The sequence below is a fragment of the Rhineura floridana genome, chromosome 2 (genome assembly GCF_030035675.1).
Source record: "Rhineura floridana isolate rRhiFlo1 chromosome 2, rRhiFlo1.hap2, whole genome shotgun sequence".
Classification (NCBI taxonomy): Eukaryota; Metazoa; Chordata; class Lepidosauria; order Squamata; family Rhineuridae; genus Rhineura; species Rhineura floridana.
The window spans coordinates 204446147-204471273 of NC_084481.1; the positions used below are offsets into that span (position 1 = coordinate 204446147).

The window sequence follows — 25127 nt, forward strand, 5'->3', positions numbered from 1 at the left end:
TCCTCTTTCCCCCCTGCTGTACTCTTTCTTGATATCTGCCTAGATGCCATTTCCCCTTCCCTCTTTCTATTACATTTTAATCAGGCTTAGCTGTCTTTCTGATACTATCGTTCTATGAATTTTGCTTTAGCCTTTATGAAGTTAACAGCTCTGCGGAGTTTTAAGTAACAGTCACACTAATATTTCATAGTATTATTTGTTTAAGAAATGTATATACCCCTGTTGAAGTTAGTGTGATTACTAGTGTCATCCAGTTTCCAACTCCCATGTGACTTGAAATCGGACCTCCTGACTTTCAGGTCTACACCACAATAAAGGGGGAGGGGAGTGTTTTAGAGAAGTTCACTAGTTTCATTGAGATGGGTAGCATTCTATCTGTAGGGTTTAGATGAACATTGTCTACCAAAAGTGAACCAAAACACATATTTTTAAGCCGCTGTCCAATATGCTTCTCACAAATGTAGTAATTAGTTAAATATTTTTTAAAATTCTGTCACTCTGAGAGAGAAGACAAAAGTTTGATGCTTGCATAGTACCAGATTGATTTTGCTTCACAGACGCCATGACTGAATCCACCTCCACCTAAAATAGACAAAAATGACATGATCAAGGAATGACTTGTATATTTTTTCAATTCATTATTCATTTTCTATATGTACATGAGACGTTTCTGTAAAAATATTGTAATATTCCCATCCATGATCATTTTTAGTTCAAAATATTTGATTCAGATGCCTGAAAATTAAGGACATGATCCAGTTAAGTATTCTGAACTCCTATTGAGCTGATTCACATGAGACCCTAAACAAAACAGACAGCACAAATGGGTGGGCTCCTGAAGAAGATCTTGCAGCCTTTCTACTTCTTCCCAATCCATTTTGCTACCATGCCATGTTAAACTAAGTCAAGATATGATTTAGCATGTTATCCAAACTGGGACTCATGATTAAGCTCTCTCCTCACTAACCACAGGCTGTAGCCAAGAACCTGAGGAGGCAGCTTTGGACAATATGCTAAGTCAAACTTTGGCTTAAGTGTGGTGCAGCAGTAAAAGGGACCATGGAGAAGCAAAGCTGCTGCAGAGCCACCAGGCAAAGGAAGAACTTGCCAGATTGAAGCCAACCCTGTCAGCTGTGAGGGGACTGCCCACTTGTAAAGGACCATGTGAGAAGGAGGGTAGAATTGACTTTGGAGGAAGCACATCCTTAGGCCCACGTTGTCCAAGTCTAGCTCCTTACACCCCTCACTGGTCCTACAGTAAAGATGGTGCCAATCAAAATGTGTGTGCCAATATACATTCCTCTAAAACCAAGACTACCCACAAGTGATTGTGCATTTGGTTGTGTATCTCAATAAAAAAGCAGATTTTTTTATGTGGATGCTTGCCTTCTGGCTAGCAGTAAGGTCAAACTATGACCACTCTAAAACAAATAAATGTTTGTTTTTAGTATTGTGTGAGATTCAACATATTGTGAGCAGGCATTCATTCACACAAGGTTTCTCCTTCCTTTCCTGCAACCCCCACTTCTGCACCCCAACATCTGCTTTGGAGTAGGTGACCTGCAGAGCAGATTGTGCAAGTGGAGTTCCATTGTGTAGATAGGCAAACATCCTTGGGTGTCACCCATTATGCTTTAATTGATAAGGGTTACAGTTTAACCAGTTTAAGAATGGACAAGAGATCAACAGTGGTACACAAAAAGGAAAGTTAGGGTGCATAGCCTGTCAGTTATCAAATAAACTGAACATCATTCAATTTAGGCTGACGTTTGTCAGTTTGCATAGAAACAAGTTCACTCCAAAAAGATGTATGCTATGAGGGAAATTGTTACAAAAGGGTCTTCATTTACAAAAGAAATAAAATCTGAATAAGACTATAAAATCACACTTTTGAAATGGGAAAAAAGCTAAAAAATGAATCTAAATGTGTGATTTTATAATCTTCTTCAGTTTTCCTCTCAGTCACTTGCTTGCTTCCTTAATACTTATCAGGCCATTTATTACATGTTTTAATGAAGGTAGCATGTCTAGCATCTTTCTCTACAGAAAGAAATGGTATATAACTATGTGAAAGTAAAATATACTTTCACTGGTAACCTTATTTTGAACCAGTAGCTGGAATGTAATCCAGAAGTAATTTAATTTATTAGAATAAGTAAAACAAATGTGGAACAAATGGATGGCAGATTAAAGACATACAGTAAAATACTATGCATATTTACTCAGAATCCACTGTATTTAATGGTGCCTTACAATATTTAATAAAGTGGCTGGAAAATATCATACAAATTTAAATCAGCTACTTTTCAAATCACTAAGAAAAGCATTTAACAGCGACACCTCATGGTAACAAAAGGCATTATTCCAATTCAAATCTGTGTTAAGTATGAAACCAAAATCTGTTCAAATTGGTTAAAAATGCATTGGACAAATCTTTTCCGGGGGGGGGGGCAACGTTTCCATTTGACATTTTCCTGAAATTTGTTAAAAAAATCCAATCCTTTGAAGACTTAATATACCTGAAGAAACATAAACTATAGAAGATTTATTTAATTGTTTTATGGGTTTTATGTACTCAGGGCATTTAATGAATATGCCAATACTCAAGACAGGGTAGGAAGAAAATAAACTGTACCTTTGAGGGCTTATAGCCAAACAACATCACTACTGCAATCTTGTAGTCCTCTCTGTTTAAATATCCTTTGTTGCCTTCATCACATGCCTCAAATGCCTAAAGACAACAAATAAGTTCGTGATGATTTTAAAACAAGCTACCATCACTTATCTTGAAGCCACATTTGTGTCTAATCCTGCACATGTTACAGAAGAAGTCACTGCCTAGCTCTAGTTTGGTGCGTTTTAAAAGTCTATGATCCTTAAAATTTTATTTAGTTGCAAGATTCATTCATTTTAATAGGACCCATGCAAGTAATGCTTTGAAGATCTAACTGGATATTTTATTTGAATGATTTTATTATCTCCAAATGTAATTTATTTACTTAAAACACTGCTATATCACTTTTTAACTCAAAATGTCCAAAGCTTTTTATCCCACTACAATAAAATAGTAAAGATGTTTAGGGAGAACAGTGATCTAGAGAACTAGATTTTTTTGCCATTAAAATTATTTATTTGTTGTTTAGATAATTTATATAATGCTTAACATTTTTTTAAAAAAATCTCTAAGCAGTTTACAAGTATAACAAAACATCACCAAAAAAATCAGGAAACAACCAACACATAAAATTCCATCAATTAAAAATAACACAATCAGTAGCTGAACAGGATAACCCTCCTAAACATCAGAAAAGGCCTGAGTCAACAAACAGGGTTAGGCTGGAGAGGCATGGGACAGGAGATAGAAAGAGGCTGCCACTGCTGACTAATAACCAAGGGGTGGACCATCCATGCCTTTAAAACAAGGAGATGTGATGGGGCGACCAAGTGGGCTCTGCATGGCCTTATATCACTATCTTGCAAGATTGCACCCACACAAGGAATGACTGGGCAATCAGTAACAGCACACCTGCACCTATCTCATCTATCTCCCTCTGATAAAGGTATGTCCCTCATCTGCCCCCCTCCCAGTTGCTGAGTTGGCAGCACTCTCTTACTCTATCTGCCTTATAGCCTGTGCATCAGTGGCCTTAAAGGTAAAAATAGTCTCTAACCATGGTTAAATATTATATATTTAGGATCTAGAAAAGACTACTAAGAGAGCCTACAACAAGGATCCACTTTTTCATCTCAAATTTCTGTCCTCAACAACTACTGATTTTACTTTTTAATAACCACTAAAGTATCCACAAAAGCATAAGGAAAATGCTGTCAAAAGCAATCTTGAGTTAGATTATGGCAAGACTACAGAGACATCAACAGTTCAGAAATATTCGAATATACTTTGAATACATGTGAAAAATAAAATACTGAAAGAGTGTATCAAATAACCAGATTTCCCATTAAATGCTTGCACCAGTGAATAGTGATCTTTGCTTGTTAGCTTTATATCCATCACAGCATCATGCATGAACATGCTTATGAAGTAACTCAAACAGAAATGAAAAATGGCTGATTGCCTACTGATTATCAGCAGAAGCACTTTGTGGAGAAAACTGTTAATGAAATGCATGAGCAAATTATCACGTCCTGAAAACACACCAGGACAATTTCAGACTTTTTAAATAAACACAAAAAGGACCAACCAATAGCTTTTAGTATTTTAATGCCTAGATATCATCTATAAATACAACAGAGATTATAGGCCCAACCGCAGGTGAGCAAGAAGCAATTCTCACTTCTTAGACACTCCCACAACAAATAGACAACTCAAGAATTCAAAGAAATTCTAGTACTGATATGAAAAACAAAAACAAACTTTCTAAGTGTAATAATAGTTGAGTAACAGATAAATCACCCAGGAAAACTGCCACATTTCTTTGCAAAAAATTTTTAAGAAGGTGGAGGGACAAGCATCTCTTCCTGGGGTGATGTAATGTGTGTCCAAGGCTGAAATTCTAAACACATTTATTGGGAGTGAAGCCTGATATGAACACAGGAGGAGTTACTTCTAAGCAAATATGTAAGAGGATTACTTTGTAGATCAGAAATTCAGTCTCTGAATGCAATTCTACTCTGCCCCCCCCATTGAATATGGGGTTTTTTTAGGATGGCATCTGCATAGCTGGAGGGAGGGGATCTGCTGCAGCAGCAGAGGCAGCAGCTGTGCCTAGGTGGGCAAAAGCTACTGCTGGCAGTTCTCCTAATCAGTGGTAGCAAACATATGGACCCAATTTGGGTGTTCTGGGGGTGGGGCACCAGTGGTTTTCAATCTAGAGCAGCCTTTCCCAACCAGTGTGCCTCCAGATGTTGTTGAACCACAATTCCCATCTTCCTGACCATTGGCAATGCTGGCTGAGGGTGATGGGAGTTGTGGTCCAACAACATCTGGCGGCACACTGGTTGGGAAAGGCTGATCTAGAGGATCTAAAGCCCTGCTAATCCTCCAAAGAGTCTCATCCGAGAGCTGGCATAGAATCAAGGAAGGAAGAACCCTACCCACATCTTCCACCCTGGTTTACATGAGCCAGCAGGGCTTGGGATGCAGTGATGGATCCACTGCTTCAGTCCTCTCTGACCCCACTGAGGATTGCTCTGTCCATTGTCTTTTGTTTTGCCAGTTTCCTCACAAGTGTCTTCCATCAGAAGGCCACATCATACTGACAGTCCATCCTATGCACACATCCAGTTCAATCTGCTTGGGACCAGTGGCTTCCATTTCTTTGCTACAGTTGCTCAGTTACAACCTACAGTATGCATTTGACCTCATCTTTGTGCCTTGCCCATGGCAACAAAGTGTTTACTCTGATAACTGGTGGAGTCAATTTGCAAGCAGTATGCATTTGGTCACAATTTAGGAATATCAACTACAAACAAGGAATTCCAGACACACTTTGCTGCCAATTATGAGTCATTCACATATCACTGCATTTCTCTGTGAAATAAGAATAATGTTACCTCAAAAGTAAAGATTAGATGTGTTGGTCTATAAGAAAAATGATAAAATCCGTATTAGGGCAATTCCTGTATTAGGCCAACAAAAATGTCGCAAATAATGTGCAAGCTTTCAGATTCTCCAGAATTCTTCATCAGGCTAGGTATAGTAAATGAAGTGTGTGGGGTGGGGAGGAGATTGGCTAGTGGTGAAACCATGAGTTTGCATCTGTTAAGAGTCTAAAAATAGAATGGAGGAGATTGTAGCAGACATTTAAAGGAGACTCTGTGAAGTGCTATGCAGGTCAGCTGGGAAGGAGAAACATGGAATGAATGGAAACTGCCTTCAAGTCGATCCCGACTTATGGCGACCCTGTGAACAGGGTTTTCATGGTAAGCGGTATATTCAGAGAGGGTTTACCATTGCCTCCCTCTGAGGCTGAGAGGCAGTGACTGGCCCAAGGTCACCCAGTGAGCTTCATGGCTGTGTGGGGATTCGAACCCTGGTCTCCCAGGTCGTAGTCCAACACCTTTACCACTACACCACACATACAATGTCTGATTCCATATATCTGGAAATACAAAACCCAGTTGTCTATCCTTAGGTGAAACACACATTAAACATGTGAATAAATCATAGTAGTGGAATGCCTGTTATTATAGGACAGCCAATTGTACTTCCTTCTCCCCCAAGATATCTAGGGCTGCTATCCCATGCATGTTTACTGTAAATATTTATAATTAAGTCTGATATATTTTTGTAAGTTGTCCTGTGAACTTTTTATTTGAAGAGTAGGGTTTGACTTTATTAACACATATTACTACTAAGAAACAGCTAGCTTTACTTCCCAGTAAATATGGTTACAATCACACTACAAAACATTTCAAATATCCAGTTTAGGTTGCTGTTGCTAAAAGAAAATTGGCACACAGCCCCTACCAGGGTAATTGTTCATGTGGTGCCAACTGTAGAACTAATACTTTCAACATGTCTTTTAAGTAGAGACCTTATCCTAGTCTGCATCTGTGTTGCAATTGCTTTTTAATAGGTTTTTAAAACTTTTTAAAAACAAAATATGTCTTTAAAGCTTTTTTTAAAAATATGTTTTTCAAAATGTTTTAATGTTTTTAAGGATGTTTTGTTGTAATATATTTTATATGTTTTTATGATGTTTTAGAATATTTTTACTGCTTTTGTTTGCTGCACTGGGCTCCTACTGGGAGGAAGGGTGGGATATAAATCAAATAAATAAATACTTTAAGAAATGAGTAAGTATCTTTCACCCCTGCCGAAGATAATTTGGCTACTGCCTGGCCTAATCAGTGTGGCCTAGTGGCATCCATATATCTATCCATAGTTTCCAAGTCATGGGAAGTAACAGCTCCACTTTGTTCTGACCTATAGCGATCAGACTAATCTGTAGTACTATGTCCAGTTCTGAAAGCCTCACTTTAAAAAGGATATAGACAGACTGGAATCAGACAGCAGTATGGGAAACAAAGACCTATGAGAAAAGGCTGAACAAACTGAGTTATTTTAGCCTGAAAAAGACTAGGGGGGATTATAACACTTTTCAAACACCTCAAGGGCTGGGAAATGGAAGAGGGCAAAAGTTTTCTCTCTGCTGCCCTAAATGGCAGGAGTAGGTCAAATGGGCTTAAATTATAGTAGGATGGATTTCATTTGAACTTTTAGAGGCACTTTTTGACAGTAAGATCAGTTTGACAGTGGAACCAGTTAATAGTCAGTGAGGTGTGCAAGTGTGTTGCTGGAGGACTTCAACAGCTGACTGTTGAGGATTCCCAGAATTGATCAGGTGGTTGGACTTGATGATCTGTAAACTCCTCTCCAACTCTAAGATTTTATCATTCTCCTCAGCAAACGGAGTTCAGAGTATAAATCAGCCTTCAGCAATCTGGTGCCCTCTGTGACACCCTTCCCTGGCTCTCCCTGTCAGGTTCCTACCTGCTCGTGGCAACTGCCTTTCACTAGGCACCACCAGGGACTCCACCAGTCCGGACTGTCCTTTTTTATGGTTTCTCTCTCCGCTCTAGCACAGATCTCAATAGATCCCCCTGCTAGGCAGCACCACCAGTCACGTTCTACAACCAATGTTCCCAGAGACCTTGCCTGAGTCTCTCTATCCAGTTACATTCGTGACTGTGTGCCTATGCTGTTCCCAACCCCCTTGTATCAATGCAGATAACTCATAACTCGGGGTTGCTCTGGATACTTATAATGTTATCTTCTCCTCTTCACTGCTGCCACCATTTGTTACTGTTTCCCTTCAGCCTTGGTTATTACCTTACCCTCCCTTCTGGTCTCTGAAACCCCAGCCAAGGATCAGGCCTTCGGTAAACCAAAATAGTATTTATTAAATAACATTAATAACAAGATAACTTTGATAATGATCTACAAGCTTATGGTTTCATCTATTACTGTGATATTTGACTTATTACTAATCCAAACTCCACCTCCCTCTTTCTCCGCACTCTCCTGACATACACCAACTCACACCCACCTCCAAACTCCACCAAAACAACCCACTCACGTCCACCCAGATTCAACTGTCATCCTTCCATTTATACTCTCAGCCATCCAAACACTCAGCCAATCATCCAGCATTCTACTGCTCATTTACTCCCCCCTCCTCTTTCATTCCACTTACCATGTATCTTCTATACAAACAGCACTTACCATATATACATTAATACAGGAACATCACACCCTCCAATTGTTCTGAACTACAACTCCCATCACCCCCAGCGGGCAGGTGCCGGTGGGGCTGAAGACAGTTGTAGTCCAGAATATTTGGAGGACACCAGGTTGGCGAAGACTGGTATAAATTATGGCACAATGTTTAGGAGTACTGGTGAAGTATTGGGGAGACCCAGGTTCAAATCCCCACTGAGCCATGAACCTGCCTAGATGACATCAGGCCAGTGACCACCTAACCTACCTCACAGAGTTGCTGGAGAATAAAAGGGAGCGGAGGAAGGAGGAAAAGCGGGACACAAGAGTAAGAACACTAAGCTCTGCCTCCTACCTCATTACCTACCTTAACCCATCGCTTCCTGCGATACTCATCAAAACCTCCACTCTCTACCTCTTCATGAGCAGCGCACATTGCTAACGGTACCTCAGACCGGCATAAAGACCTCCATAACAATCAAACCGATCCTACTCAACTTCCCATTAGCAACCACCCTTGATTGGTTAAAAAAAGAGCGAGGTAGAGCCATTGGGTGAAAGGGGCGGGCAAGAAGCGTCGACCCCACCTTTCTCTCCTTAGCAGCAGAATCATTGGACAAGATGAAGTGTCAATCGTGACCTCAATGACAGCGACTCTTCCCCGGAACAGGAAGTTTCGTCTTTAGGACCGCCTCTCGCTGTTGGTGTTCTTCTCTGACGCCTAGAAGGCGGTCAGCTTAAAAAGGAAGACAGCGAGAGAGGGAGACATACTCTCACTCTCGGGCTTTGAGGGGTCGCTTTTTGTTATTTCTTCCTCTTCCTCCGGGAATTGCGGCTTCTTCAGGGTGGCTTTGCAGGGCTCCGTTCAGAACCGGCATCACGTGTTCGTTTTCGGTTCCAAGAAGAAGCGCCTCAGACGCAATTTGTGCCGTCCCCCCACTCCCGGTTATCTCAACCAGGCGAACGAAGATATTTAAATATATAGAGCGCGATAAGCAGACAGTTTAGAGTTTAGAGCTTGTTTAGAGAGCTTCCTCGGCCCAGTAGCTGATTGAACCAGTTTACCCAGGACAGTCCTTTAGGCTAATTGGCTGGTAACTGGCTCCAGAGAAATCGCTTCTAAAAAGTCGTATGTGGCTTGCTGGTCCTGCCGACTGTGAAGTGTTGGCATAGAAAAAACGAGCAGGTGAAGCCCTGGAGGTTCATTGTTTTGAAGGGAAGAGTATTGATCCTAATACAACGTGACGCTTTTTGGATGGCTTTGGAGAACGTGTGTGAGAGAGGGAAAACAAAGACTTTATAGCAAATGGGACTGTTCATGAGAAGGTGGGAAAAGTAGCCTTTGAGCTGCTGCTAAGGATCATCTTTGTTCGTCCATAACTGTCCTGATACAATATGTCTCAAGAAAGTGAACATGGAAAATGGACAGTGTCTAGTAGTGATGAGAGTGCAGATGAGCAAGCTGAGGGTGGAAAGCCTTCCACTTCTTTGCTGCAGCAAACCGGTCGAGACAAGGGTAGTGGGCCCCATTACTCTTGCTCTGAGGCTAGGAAAGCTGCTTACAAGAGAAAACCTTCCTCTCTGAAACGTAATAATGAAGGTTTAACATGTGAGATGGCTCCAGCTCAAAAACAGAAGCCTTCTCAGGAAGGTTTAGGCTGGTGCCTTTCAAGTAGTGATGATGAGGCTGCTCCCAAAGCGCAAAGAGGGAAAGGAGGTGCCACAGCTAGTACCAGACAGGAAGAGGGTTGTGGTGCTAAGGAGCCAGCATCAAATCATAAACTTCCCCTGAGTCACAAATCTACAGAGTCATCTGACAGAGTACAGGATGCTTGGGATCTGCTGAATGGAGGGAACCCTTTCAGATTCTTCCTCGCTAAAGTCAAAGGAATTAAGTCAGAGTACAATTCTGGAGCTCTCCACATAAAAGGTAAGTAACGTGGGGATAAATGGAATACCTGTTCTGGCTGCTACATTTTTCTGAGAACTTATATAGATGTTACTGCAGGTCCTATATATAGGCATAAGCAGTGTGTGGGGGGGAAATAGAAGATTGCAGGAGTACTTAATGGTTGGAAAACTAATCTGGGGTTCACATACATATGTTACTTGACTTGTTTATCTGTGGTGACTGGTAGTTGAATGGGTAATAGATTCCATTGAAGAGCATTGCATTGTAGGTGATATAAAAGGTCTAGCTGGTATTGTGTTTGTATTCAATCAAGGCCTTATCAAAGACTCCTAGATAAGCATAGCAGTCATGGGATAAGGGGAGAGGTCCTCTTAAGGATCTCTAACTGGTTCCAGAAGAGGAAGCAAAGAGCAGAAATAAATGAACAGTTCTTAGATCCCTTATTAGGAGGAATCTAAGAAGTGGGATCCCCCAAGGATTAGTATTGGGACCTGTGCTTTTAACTTATTCATAAATGTGCAGGCATGAGGTGGCCAGGTTTGCTGATGTTAACAAATTGTTCAGGGTAGTAAGAACAAAAAGGATCTTACCCATTCACCAGTTCAGACTTAAAATAGCAAATGTGATTCAGTGTAAGCATGTATAAAGTGATGTACATTGTGGCAAAAATAAGACCCACTTATGGGGTCTGAACTGGCAGTGACTAATCAGGAAAGAAATCTTGGGGTAGTGGTGGATAGTTTGAAGAAAATGTTGACATGTCAATGTGCAGCAGTAGCTGTGAAGAAAAGTGAATTCTGTATCAGGGAGCTGCCAATATCGTAATGCTGTTAACAAAATCTGTAGTGTGCCTGCCCTTGGAATACTGTGTATAGTTCTGGTTGATGCACCTCAAAAACAATATTGTAGAGCAGGAAAGCGTTCACAAAAGGGCAACTAAAATGATAAAGGGGCTACAGCAGTTCCCTACAAGGAAAGGTTACAATGTCTGAGATTATTTTGTTTAGAAAAACAGGTGAGTAATGGAGAATACAATAGAGCCATATAAAATTATGTATGGTACAAAGTGTGGAGAACTAATCAGGGAAGAAGGTAGTGGTGGATAGTGTGAAGAAAATGTTGAAGTGTCTCAGTGTGTTGTAGCTGTGGGGGGGGAATGAATTCCATGTCAGGGATCGTTAGGAAAGGAATAGAAAGTAAAAAAAAATGAACTTTCATGTTGGAAGAACTAGGAGAGACAAAAGGAAGTACTTCTTTACAGAGTCCATAGTTCAACTATGGAATTCACTGCCAGAAAATGTAGTAACAGCTACCATGTTGGATGCCTTTAAAAGGGGTTTAAACTTCTTCATGAAGGATAAGGCTATCGATGGCTATGAGCCATGATGGATATGTACTATCTTCAGTATCTTAGGAGGTATGCCTCTGAATGCCAGTTGTTGGGAATCACAAGTGTGGAGAGGGCTGTTGCTGATGGGAAGCCTGCATGTGCACATCTAGTTATCCAGTTTGAGAACTAGATGCTAGACTAGATGGGCCCTTAGTATGAACCAGCAGGGCTCTTCTTATGGCTTAAAAACACATGTGTTATCACTTCATCTTCATATTGCAGTATTGAAGGTATTGAACATGCATTTCTCAACCAGATTAGAGGATGTTGCAATTTTCTAATAATAGAAGTGGTTCATGAGATCTTTTGTGAATCCCCATGTTGTATGTTATACTGCTTCCAGAAACAGTTCTATGTAAATTAATTGGCTTCACTGCCTCTAAACACTTTCGGGGTAATAGCTGGAGTGATGAAAATTGGATTGAATTTCTTGCTCAGCCATGAAGCTCAGTGGATGATCTTGAGCCAATCGCTTTTCTTTTTGACCTTCGCTTACCCAATAAGGCTGTTGTGATGATAAAGTGAGAGAGTCCATGTATGCTGTATTTCAGAGGAAGGAGTGGGCTATACGTTTGATAAATATGTGTACCTCATGACTTAATGAGAGTTTCTTTGATGTTCTTAATGTTTCCTTAATGTTGTGGTCGTATAATTCATTATAGTTACTGCACCTTTAATAAATGGAACTTCATTGGGCAAATGTAACCTGTAGGAAGTCAAAATCTAATGTTGTTGAAACTGCTGATTCCTATGTTGTTACATACAGGCTTTTCTTCCCCATCTTTTTTTTCTTCAGTTCTGCTTTGGGGGAGAGGATTTAGTTAATGAATGAACAACACAACTACAATCAATTGGCTTAGTTTGGACATCATGCTAAACCATAGTTAAGCCTGTTTTGCTCCTACCTCTCTCCCCTTTTCCAGCATGGCTTTGAAGAGGAAATCAAAAACATCTGCTACTATTTTCAATTAACCATAGTTTATCATTTTGTCCAAACCATGTAATGTGGTTAGTTTTTAAATTGTGGTTTAACCAAAAAAGCTAGAATCAGAAACCTCGTTTTGATCTTTGTTCATACAAATAATAGTTTATCATTACCACAGTTTCCTGCTTCGGATGAAACAACAAACAAATGGAAGGGTGAGGGATTGGAGCAGGCAGGGTTGAAGCTTGTCCACACAGTACTAATCCATGGCTTAGTGTTGCATTTAAACATGACTGTTACCTGACAATTCTTTATGTGAGGTAGGCTTGTTTTCAATTACATGTCCCAGCCCTAACTTTGACTTAGGGTAAATGTTGAAACAAATTAGCTGATATCTATTTTAGTAGAAATGCTTACTTACAATGTTCCTAATTTTTATGACAGATATTTTGTCTCCTCTGTTTGGGACTCTTGTATCTTCTGCTCAGGTAAGTTTATACGTTCATGTTGCTGTTTTAAAATACAATGTGGAATCATTCAGCAATTGATGGTAGCCCTCCTAGTCCATTAGGGGAAAAAAACAAAATACGTGGTAATACTTTTGAGGGCCAGCTAAAATGTCAAAAAGCAGCATGCATTTTCAGAGAAAAAGTTCTGGAGAACTTGAAAGTTTGCTGACTTTTTGGTGGCATTTTAATTGGTCCTTATAAAGATGTTGCCTATCGTAGCTTTCTTCTGAAGATGGTTTGTCTTAATATTTTCTTTCATGTACCTGATTACGCATTTAGTTAGAGAATCTCATTTATTTATTTATTATTTGATTTATATCCCGCCCTTCCTCCCAGCAGGAGCCCAGGGTGGCAAACAAAAGCGCTAAAAATGCATCAAAACACAATAAAAACAATTTTTGCTCTGATGGATTGATTTTTTGCTAATGCCACACCTAAAAATAAATGGTGCAGCCTATATCTTAACATTGTTAAATTCAAATTGTGTAGCAGATGAAACCTAATTGATGTATAGCAGTAAAGACCTTACTTAAGCATGTTTTCCATTTTTAAGGCACTGCTTACATGGGTAAATATTTTTTGCTTAGCGTGTACAATGGCTTCTCTAATAAGGAAATAAACATCTCTCTAAACAAACCGTCCCCAGTCTTAGGTCTCCAGATGTTGTTGGTCTACATCTATAACCATTAGCCATACTGGCTGGGGATGATGGAGGCTGTAATCCAGCTTTGGTTGGGCAAGGCTTCTGTAAACTTTCAGTACACTTTCCTATGGGGAAAAGTCATTCACACACAAGCTTCTAACCATTTCTTCTTTTTTCTCTCCATGGTCAAGTTTAACTATTGTATAGATGTGGAGTGGCTTGTTAAACAGTATCCAAAGGAATTCAGGTATGTTTCTTTGAGAGGAGTTCATTTGAATGAACATAAAAATTGTTTAGGCTTCTACTTCACACTTGTTGTATTAAATTTATTATATTAAATTATACAGCCACAAGAGTGGCTGTGTACTATAGCCAGCGTGGATTTTTCACATTCCGCAATGTTAAATTGAAAATACCCCCCATGCCATTCTGATGCTTCCCATAAGCTCATTTCAAAACAAAACCTTACCAAACTTAAAGTCCTGAACTCAGAAACGCTTGCTTAACAACCCTCTCAATTTTCATGGTGATACACAAAACAGTCAGAAAGAATTGAGAGTTCAGAGTCTAAAAAGAGAGAAAAAAACCCAGATGCCTTTTGGACTTTTTTCTCTGAGTTCTTATAGTCTGTTGAAATTCATTAAAAATCAGCCATGTTCACAGAGTACCTGTAATCCTGTTACTGACGTTGCCCCATACTCTGACCTTCATCTTCTGCAGTTTAAAAGTTAAAAAAAAGTGCCTGGCTGATAATTTAAGAACTATTGGCTGGAATCCTGTGATAGTGTCGGGCATGCTCAGTAAGATCCAACTGTCAGAGTTCTAAAAGCCAGACTCACAGCTGCTGGGCATGCCTAATCACACCTGACCTTTATTTCACTTTACACAGTCATGGAATCCAAAGAATCCTGGGAAGTGTAGTTTGTGAAGGGTGCTGAGAGGAGATTCCTATTCCACTGACAGAGCTCCAGTGGCCAGACTGGTTTAACAGACAGCCACTCTGATTGAAGCTCTGTGAGGGGAATAGGGCGTCTCCTAGCAACTCTCAGAAGTTTGCTGCTTGCTGAGATGGATTGATCATTTGCATGCTTATTGAGTTCATAACTATTATAAGTCAGGAGAAGGCGGCATTGGAGGTGCAGCAATATTGTAGATATCTTTCATTGGCAGGTACAATCATCTTTGAAGAGCACTGTACATATTGTGAATTTAAGAGCTTTATCTTTTTTAAATTCTATTTTTCCAGCATTTTGTATGATAATTTCTACTATTCAAATATGGTTAATTGACAGCAACTGAAACGTCCAAATATTGCGTTTTAAGTTTGGGGAATTAGGTAGCATTCCAATGCCAACTTACCTGGAACTAAATTCCATCAGTAGGTTATAGGATTGCACTGTATGTTGCTTTTAATGTAGTATATAGAATGTTCCGTGATATGTTCTTACAGTAGGACCCAATTCATTTTTCTGATTTAAATGTTTAAGTGCAGTGTTTCGATAGCAAAATAAAGTGGCATTCACAGGGTTCGCAAAGTAACTAGGCATACATCAACTATATGATTTTATTCTTCAAGTGATGCAAAGAGAAACAAACTAAAAAAACCCACCTTTCTGACCACCTTAAGATATAATTAAATTATGTGTAGCATATCTCATGCCTTAGAACCAATATGACAAGTACTGTTCACTGAATTTCATGAATGTTTGTAAATGTGAAATTTTAGGTGGAGTGTTCTGCAAGTTATTAGGTCTCATGTGCCTACTTAACATGATTGTCCATCAAGCCTCATGTAGATGTAATGTTCTCAAGCTCCTAAACATGCTTAGGAGGCTGTGCCAAGCTTCTGCACTGATTCAACCTCTTTTGTGGTTTGGTCCCTCATACAGTGCAATTCATCTATGGAATTCACTTCCACAAGATGTGGTGATGAGTATTAGTTTAGATGGCTTTAAAAGGGGGTTAGATTTGTTCTCCATAAACTTGTCTTATCAGTGACCAATAATGGAACCTCCATGTTAACATAAGAACATAAGAAGAGCCTGCTGGATCAGGCCAGTGGCCCATCTAGTCCAGCATCCTGTTCTCACAGTGGCCAACCATGTGCCTGGGGGAAGCCCGCAAGCAGGACCCGAGTGCAAGAACACTCTCCCCTCCTGAGGCTTCCAGCAACTGGTTTTCAGAAGCATACTGCCTCTGACTAGGGTGGCAGAGCACAGCCATCATGACTAGTAGCCATTGATAACCCTGTCCTCCATGAATTTGTCTAATCTGTTCAGATGCAACATACTATAGGTTGCTTGGGAGAAACAGCAGAGGAACTATTGGCTTCAAATTTTGCTTGTGGGCTTTCCAGAGGCAACTAGTTGACCACTGTGGAAAGCAGGATGCTGAACAAAATGGACTTTTGGACTCTCCCAGCAGGGTTCTTATATTCTTAAAGTGTAGCATTATGCTTGCACTAGTGCTAATTGGACATTTATAACCAGGGTTTGTAAATCTCTCTCTGACTTTTTATGAGGGCAGCCCTGGTTAATGCTAACCTTGGTTTACAGCAGGGGTGGGGAGTTGCCAGCCTCTGGGCTAATCATGGCCTCTGAGGGAGTCTAATTTGGCCCACGAGGCCATTTGCCACCTGCCAGATTTGGCAGATACTGATAAGGAACTGGCCTGTGGAGCCAGCAAAAAAGTTCAGGGACATAATGCTTTTCTTGGGTGAAAGCAGGCCATGAATGGCATGGGAGGAAGGCCCAGGTTCCAATGTCTGTGGGCAAGTGCATGACTGCTGAGTGGGAAATCATTTAAATCCTGTTCATGCATTTAATTTGTTCGTATGGTTAAATACATTTTGTACTGGACCATGTCGTATCTTGTACATCTGGGTGGTACATCAAAATGTTGCAAAAATTGGTGGCATCTTTTTCACTGAAGACTTACAAATCTGTAAGGTTGTTTGATTTATAGGGGTGTTAACAATGATTCATCCCTGTTTTTATATTGTTTATTTTGGTAAAATAAAAAATAAGGACATAAAATCTTCAAAACAAAACATCAATACAATTCCATAAATTAAATAATAATAAAAATGATCTTTGAGATGTAGTTCAACACCTTTAATGTGAGAGTCCTACACAGAAAACAGAACATGTTTTCAGTGTAATCAAGATTATGGATAATTAACAGCTAGAAATGGGTGCAAACCTTATCAGTGAGTTGTCTAATAAAGCTTACTTTCTTCTAAGGGACAAACCTTTGTTAATAGTCCATGGAGAGAAGCGAGAATCCAAGGCTGAGCTACATGAACAAGCACATCCTTATAAAAATGTCCGCTTGTGCCAGGTAATTACTTCTATCTTACTTGTAAGCTGCAAAAGAGAAGGTAATTCTGCACTGCAGCCTTACTCCATCTGATGCCCTCAAGATATTTTGAAGTAAAACTCCCTTTAGCCCTAGCCAGCATAGCCAAAGGTCAGAGATTACTGGAGCTGTTGTCCAAAATATCTGGAGGGTACCTGGTTAGCAATGGCTGTTGTCCTACAATCTGCTAATAGTATTATTTAAGAAACATGATATTTATAGTAACATTACTTATCAATTAAAGGTTGAGAAATGCCTGATGTAGGTTTTTAAAAAACAGGTATTGGGAACATGTCTCATTGCAAATTCCAAATTAGCCAAGTGATCTATACAAAAGCCTTGAATGCGAGTCATATATTAGTCACACTCCTTAGTACATTCCTTGTGCCAATCAGTACATGTAAATCTGTACATATATGAACTAACATGGCATTCTCTTACTGTATAGGTAGTAAAACTCGTCATTCAGCATATAGCAGTAAAGAGAAACAGAAGCTCTATTCTTTCCTCATTTACCATGTTCTTCCAGGGGGAGCTGCTTTTCTCCCTCACATCCCCTTTCTCTGTAGTACCTTCTTCCATGAAACGGTTGTTTAAAAATCCGTTCCCAGTTTTTCTGCATATGTTACCATATTTAGCTCTCTCCCAGCAGCAAGGTCCATCCAAGCAGCTTATATTCTAAGTAATTTCTCTTCAAATGTCTCTGTGTTTTCTTGGCTTCTGCTATCTCTGAATACGTTAAAACAAAAAGAGTTCTTTATATAGGCATTCTACCATGTATCCCAACATTCAGTTGAATCTGATGGTGCCCTTCTGTTTCAGAAGTACTTTTGCCTCCATTAATGAAAGAGGAGGGAAGGTGATTTTTGCCATCTCCTTCTCCCTGCAACCCCCATCACATCTTCCACACAGTACAGATTTTGGGGGTGGAGTGGGGGGATTGGCAAAAACCGCCTTCTCTCCTTTCCCATTAGTGAAGGCATCAGCTGATTCATAGAAGAGCGCAGTTGTATTCAACCCAGTGTTTTTGGATTGATGTATCATTATTGGCGAAGAGTTGGATCTAGGCAAAAGCAGATACTAGCACTGTTCTGTAAGTCCTAGTGCGAAGATTCACACCATGCTATTATCAGTAAATCCTGTAGCAGTTCTCATAGTATTCTGCTTGCGCAAGAAAAATGCTACATTTAGACGTAATTTCAATTCATCTTTCAGTAGGCTACAATAAAGTGAAACAGAAGGTTCTATTTTCTCCTCACTTTTCATGTTCTACTTGTAGGAGCCTCCTTTCTCTTTACAGTCACTTGCACAACACTCTAGCATCTTCCATGCAACTTAAGAGACTTTAAGCTAATGAGTGATAATTGGCAATGGATAATTGCATGGAAAATCTGTAGACTGACTTTTAGCATTTGAAGATAACATGTATAGTGTTTTGGGGTGAGACAGCTGTCATGCAATTTGTGGTGAGGCCACCAGGGAGCAGTAAGCCAAAGCAAAACAGAAAATTGTTCATAAAACATTATATACTGTATAGTGATAGAGTTCCTATACTGGAAAATGTATTTTAAAAACATCATTTTTATTATAGGCGAAATTGGATATTGCCTTTGGAACCCATCACACGTAAGTAATCTATAATATCTGGGGGAAAGCCAATTACGACGATAATGAAGGAAATATTTCATTAGGGGGAAGAGCGGGATACCAATTTTAAATAAATAAAATTAGAGAATAATTTAAGCTCAGTATACTACATGAAAGTTCTGACAGTTTATAAGTTGGGATCCAGAGAAGTCTGTATCTGTGCACAAAGCATTTTTGTATACTCATGAGGGTTATTGACTCCTCCCCTCATTCTGGTGATAGTCTCTGCCTCATGGGAGCCCTCTAGAGCAACATCCCAACTTTTGGGGAGGGCTCCTGCTGGAAGGGAGGAGCTGCAAAGCCCCAGTGTGCTCCCAGAATACAATGTGTGGCCCTTTAGACCTTGGCCATAGTATTTTCCAAAACAGAGACACCTACACTTGGTACTGGCTTAGCTGAGGTAGTCATCAAAACATACCTTGATCGCGTATGAAAGGGGGTAAATGTATTAATAACAAAAGTCTTGAAAATGATGTGTCCTATTACAATTCCACCTCGGTTCTGTTGCTGTAACATAAATCAGCCTTGCAAATAATGCCACAAAAGTTACTAGCTAGGATTGCCAGCTTGACACCTGACACCCAGAAACATAGTTGAAACCTTGTCTGATAAAGAGATAAAATGGTGGGAAAAGATTCACCTGCTTAATTTCTGTATATCAATGAGGTGGGGATGGGGAGGGCTGTTAACCCTGTTACTGTCCCACAACTTCTATTAACTAGCTTAATCACTCATACTTAATGTTAGTTAGCTTGTGGCATGTTGATTACCTCAACTTGGACAAACTTCAGCTTGCAAGAATGGTTTCCCAAGCAACCAGACAGGGAAGCATTCGTAAGATTGAATATAAAAGCTTCCCTGCATGGTTGCACTGAGGTTGCTTGTATTTGGCTGTCTGTTGTAATTACTTTATTGAAATGCCTTCTTTACGTTCTGGGGTGCGTGGGGTTCATATCTTATGTTCTCTGAGGCTGGGTATTGTCTATTAACTCATGTTTTCTGTGTACAGCACTGAACCAGAACAAAAGTAGTCCTCGTCCTGCGGTCATGGATATGATGCTAAGAACTGGGCTACATGTTATGCCTGCCATGAGGATGCAGCCAGAAATTCCTGTTCCAAGTTTTCCCCCTTTCTTGTCATAGTACAGGGGTGGAGAACCTCCAGAGTCCAGGCCTAATTAAGCCACTGGGCAACCTCATTTGGCCCACGAGGCCATTTCAGCCAAGCCATGCCACCTGTGGGGCGGGTAAAGGTGTGCCTTTGCCAAAGGTGTGTTTGCAGGCTGCATGGCCTGCAAAGCCCCTTTCAAAGTGCAGGGCAAGATAGCGCTTTGAACGAGGCTTCTGAAGACATTTTCTATGTTGCCCTGTGCTTTGAATGGGGCTTCTGAAGATTACTGGATCTTTAGCAGCTCCATTCAAAGCTCAGGGCAACATAGCACTCTGAAGAACCCAGCAGGCAAAAGAAGTCACCTGATGTCATTGTGACTTCAGGTGATTGACAGGGTGGGCAGCTCTGCTCACCTGTCAGACCTGGTCCACAAGGGCTGGTAGAGATAACAGTCTGGCCCGTCAAGCTGGAAAGGTTCCCTGCCCCGCCATACCACTTAAGAGATCTTGCCATGTGAAGCAGCAGTATCAAGTCATGAGTTTGTATGTTACATTATTGACTGCCTCTTAGGGGAAACTTGCAACATGATTATATGCTTGCATTCACTGCATAGGTATTTACATGAAGGTCTACCTTCCTTATGCAAAACTTGAGGAAGGATGGGATTGTGCTATAAATGTTGTAGAAATGTGATTGTTGCTAGTATGTAACTATTTCCATCAAATCAAATAGATTTATATTAGAAGATAATTCAATATATTTATGATGGGCTATATCAGTTAGAGGTCCCCAACCTTCTTGGGCCTGGGGGAATGCTTGGAAATTTAAGAAACTGTTGTGGGTACCACAAGATTTCCATTTCGTGAAGAAAAACTGGTAATCAGACCCATAAGCAGGTAACCCCCCCAAAAAAACCAGACCACCAATGAAAGAAAAGTGTTAAAAACCCTCAATTTAAAGTCAATGGGTCTTGGACTTCAGTGAGGATGTTTGAGGGTTCCATGGTGCCACAGGTCCACACTGGGAGCACTTGGACTTTGTCATACTTGGAGTAGGCATACTTGGGAGTAGATCCATTGAAATCAATGGACCTGGTTAGTCATTATTAACTTTAAGTCATTGATTTCAATGGCTCTACTCTGAGCATGTGTTAGTTAGCTGCAACCCGGTGTGCACTTTGTGCAAGAAGACTTAAATTGCAGTAAGCAATGACTGGTAGTATGCTTAAGATAATTTGTCAAGTATTGCCTTTTCATATTAAATTCCTCAGACTAAATTTACTGAATCCCAAAGTAGTCCATACAGTAGGGCCTTGCTTTTCAGTGGCCTGCTTTTCGGCGTTCCACTAATACGGCGGCTTTCAATTAGAGTAAGGCCCCACTCATACAGCACTTGTTCTGCTTTTATGGGGTTTTTCGGGCATCAGGCACCATTTTATTGACAGAGATCTGCTTTTCGGCAGGTTTCGCTTTTAGGCAGGGTTCTGGAATGTAACCTGCCATATAAGTGGGGCCCTACTGTATTTACTACAGTTTCTGATTAACAGCATTAAAACATTATTTAAACACTTACAGGTAGCAAATGTTAAACTTTGCCATGGGTTAAATGTCAGATAACAACTCTTGGAACAGGAAATGCTTGTGAGGATGAAGATTAGTGTGTCTTTACCCCTCTCCCTTGCAAGCCATGGAGCATGCTAGACAACAAACTGGCCCCTTGTAGAAAGGGACGTGTTGATAGTAAAGTTGAATCTGTAATAATTTTAAGGGCTTAAAAACTGGAAACGCATACCTAAAAAGGTTGAGTAATGGCCATTTTCATATTTTATAGAAAATACTAAATATTTTGCCCAGGACTGGAAGACCTGCTTGGGCAGGATTTTTGCCATCTTGTAGCTGAACAGGAGATGGTCATCATTCCATATCCCAAATAACATTTGAAATTCTTTGTTTCAAAACTGGTTTCCAAAGCTGCATGTGGAACTATATGTGCACTTAAACATAAACATAAAAGTTTGTTGTTGTTGTTGTTATGTGCCTCCAAGTCGACTACGACTTATGGTGACCCTATGAATCAGTGACCTCCAAGAGCATCTGTCATGAACCACCCTGTTCAGGTCTTGTAAGTTCAGGTCTGTGGCTTCCTTTATGGAATCAATCCATCTCCTGTTTAGCCTTCCTCTTTTTCTACTCCCTTCCTTTTTTCCCAGCATTATTGTCTTCTCTAGCGAATCATGTCTTCTCATGATGCGTCCAAAGTATGATAACCTCAGTTTCATCATTTTAGCTTCTAGTGAGAGTTCTGGTTTAATTTGTTCTAACACCCAATTATTTGTCTTTTTTGCAGTCCATGGTATCTGCAAAGCTCTTCTCCAACACCACATTTCAAATGAGTTGATTTTTCTCTTATCTGCTTTTTTCACTGTCCAACTTTCACATCCATACATAGAGATCGGGAATACCATGGTCTGAATGATCCTGACTTTAGTGTTCAGTGATACATCTTTACATTTGAGGACCTTTTCTAGTTCTCTCACAGCTGCCCTCCCCAGTCCTAGCCTTCTTCTGATTTCTTGACTATTGTCTCCATTTTGGTTAATGATTGTGCCAAGATATTGATAATCCTTGACAAATTCAATGTTCTCATTGTCAACTCTAAAGCTGCATAAATCTTCTGTTGTCATTACTTTAGTCTTTTTGACGTTCAGCTGTAGTCCTGCTTTTGTGCTTTCCTCTTTAACATAAAAGTATTAAGCATTTAATTTGAACCATTCCAAAAACATTCTCATTTTGCTCAGAAATAGCATTTCAAAAATCATTTGGGCCTTGATTCTTTGCTGTGCACTATAGCATACAATTTATTCAATTTATGAATAAGGAATTGCTTTAGGTTTTGAACTTCATGTGCTTATAATGTTAGCAGTACTATTATGTGTGTTCTTGCAATGAGTCAGCAGCATGAGCTAGTCATATTGTTTCTCCAGTACGTTTTCATTCTGAAGTACCAGTTTCTAAGGCAACCTAGCTCTTTGGAAAGGGGGGGGGGAGTCAAGACAACATGGCATGTTTTCTGTTTAGCATTTTACTGTAATTTACTTAATGAACTTTTAAAAATAAATGACACAGAAAATAGGAAATTTGTACCAACAAGAAATGGCATTGGTGGACCTAATTAACAAATTAAACATTTCCTTTTTTAAATAATGGATGATGAAATGAGTAGAATTTTTTTTAAGTATAGGTAATTGCCCTTTATATAAATAACTTGGGCTGGGGGAGGTCTCTAAAATATTGATCTAGTGAATAGAAAGATTGTCAGTATCTCTAGTTATAAACATGCTCCTCAAGGTGGAGTGAAGCCTCATCCAAAAAATAAGGTAGGCCACCATCATAGTCAGATGATCGACCCACCAACAATGCTTCATCAGCACCTTGTGAAAATATGATGAACACAACAGAGCCCAGAGGAATTCTGCAGCACAAATGCCATGGTGTGGAGCAAAAATCCTCTAGCACCACCTTAATCACACTTGCTGCTTCCTTTTTGAGGCATAAGTCATCCAGATGGGTAACCAAGGCAGTTTCAGTTCCAAACCTGGGTCAGAAACCAGACTGAAATGGATCTAGTTACATCATAGTTGAGTATTATTTATTTATTATTTTATTTATATCCTGCCCTTCCTCCCAGCAAGAGCCCAGGGAGTATTACCACCAGACCTAAGGAATATTCATCCTGAGCCTGCTGAAGATACATTTGGGGTGTTGAGCCCTCTTTACTTTTTGATGCATTTAATACTGCCTTCCTGTGATACTTTTGTTTTGTGTAGGAAAATGATGTTGCTGTATTATGAAGAAGGCCTTCGAGTGGTGATACATACATCCAACCTTATTGATGATGATTGGTACCAGAAAACACAAGGGTAAGGGGAAAGATTTCTAAGACTCTTAACTTTAGTAGCAAATGTTAGAATAAGATAATGCTCAGCCGCCTGCACATTGCGTGATTGTCACTTGCTTTACTAATTTTTTTCAAAACCCCTATATCACATGTATTTAATATAGATATGCAGGTTTCTCAGGTTGTGCACAACAACTTACAGTTTAGAAAGGCATTTAACATTGTGGCTTGTAGCTACATGGCATGGATTATTGCCTCTTTAATGGCCTTGGACTGCCTTATTTCCCAGAGGATCCATTCTTGTTGGCTTGCCTTAAGTGATTTCTCTTATGAAGCAAACTTCCAAGCCAGACAGTGGTACAACTAATAAGCACCATTCCTTATGCAATGTGGAATCTAAACTAACACAATAAATAAAGTCACACAGAATGAAGTATTTCAAAATAATAAATCATAGTTTATTATTATCTTGTCTGTATTTTGGTCCTAGATGGTATACACTAAAGTCCGTAACCATAAATGAAAGATTGATTACTGCATTATTTCTAAAGTGAAGCTCTTCTTCCATAAAGCCCACAGCAAATTCCACAAACTTATTCCATCATCAAATGATGTCAGTAATTGTAAAGACACCACCTTGCTCTGTTCATTTATATTCCCCAAAGAGGTTGTTCTAATGAATTTCATGTATAATGAATTTTAAGATTTCAGCTATTACAGAGAATTGACAGTCTTGCACAACTTCATATTTATAGATGTAAATGGTGGGCCCCTAGTTAGTTTATTGCTCTAATAACTCAAGGTCACCTAGAGATTATTGTTGCTTTTGTCAGGTTGTCAGAAGTCATTAAATCCAGTTTTCACTTGCTAAAGAGAATAGGATACAAGTAAGTTTCATTCTGTATAAAACATTCTTTTCTTTTGCTGTATTGGTAATGGTAATGAGGTAAAATACAGTGCTAAATCACATTTCAAGTTTCTCTTCCTATCGGAAAACTATACCAAGATGATACTTGTAAAAAAAAAAAAGATTCTTGTGAGAAACATAGAAAATGTATCAATAACATAGTGGGTAGTTTTAAGCAATAGAAGAATTCTTTGTCTTCTGACAGCAGATAATGCAGTATGTACTGAAAATTTGTCTACATATCTAACAAAGGACCTGTCTCTTCAGTGAACCTATAATATAAGGGCTGTATTGTTTCCAAAGGTAAAAGTAGCATATTGCTAAGTTATCTACATAATGTGTTGCCTTTTTGTGTCGGCCACTAGAAAACTCAAACAAAGGAAATATTTAGGCAGTTTTCAAAGTTTACAGAAATGCCAAGATTAGAAACATTTTTCAGAAAATCAAACTTGGATATGTTTCCTCTGATAATAGTAAAATAAGCCTATTACTTGAAATAATAACACAAATTATGCTAATAGTGCTAATCAATCACGTTTTGATTTCTACACATAATGCCATACAGCATTAACAGAATGGACTCCATCTCCTGCTTTAGCAAGACTATTTGATCTAAATACAATATAATCATTTGTAAGTATATTGGT

General features: G+C 39.6%; 2 protein-coding genes across 9 annotated transcripts in view; one reads left to right on the forward strand and one right to left on the reverse strand.

Annotated features, from left to right (window-relative positions):
* Window positions 1-8738, reverse strand: part of EFCAB11 (EF-hand calcium binding domain 11) — a 55782-nt gene extending 47044 nt beyond the window's left edge. For 6 of the 8 annotated variants that reach the window (XR_009760755.1, XM_061611940.1, XM_061611935.1 and 3 more), the window contains exons 1-3: window positions 8550-8738; window positions 2636-2731; window positions 537-582 (exon numbers count right to left, since the gene is read on the reverse strand). Coding sequence is in view for 7 of the 8 variants with exons in the window: in XM_061611940.1 (XP_061467924.1) it covers window positions 537-582; window positions 2636-2731; window positions 8550-8618 (211 nt within the window). In the remaining variant the exon portion in view is untranslated. Of the gene's footprint in view, window positions 1-536; window positions 583-2635; window positions 2732-5514; window positions 5543-8549 lie in introns of all 8 variants that reach the window. The other 2 variants (XM_061611937.1, XM_061611942.1) reach the window with 2 other exon arrangements.
* A 119-nt stretch (window positions 8739-8857) lies between these two features.
* TDP1 (tyrosyl-DNA phosphodiesterase 1) overlaps window positions 8858-25127 on the forward strand; it is a 32430-nt gene continuing 16160 nt past the window's right edge. The window contains exons 1-6 of the mRNA XM_061611924.1: window positions 8858-10112; window positions 12854-12897; window positions 13753-13808; window positions 16804-16900; window positions 18510-18544; window positions 23503-23595. Of these exons, the coding sequence (XP_061467908.1) occupies window positions 9578-10112; window positions 12854-12897; window positions 13753-13808; window positions 16804-16900; window positions 18510-18544; window positions 23503-23595 (860 nt within the window). The 5' untranslated portion in view covers window positions 8858-9577. The remainder of the gene's footprint in view (window positions 10113-12853; window positions 12898-13752; window positions 13809-16803; window positions 16901-18509; window positions 18545-23502; window positions 23596-25127) is intronic.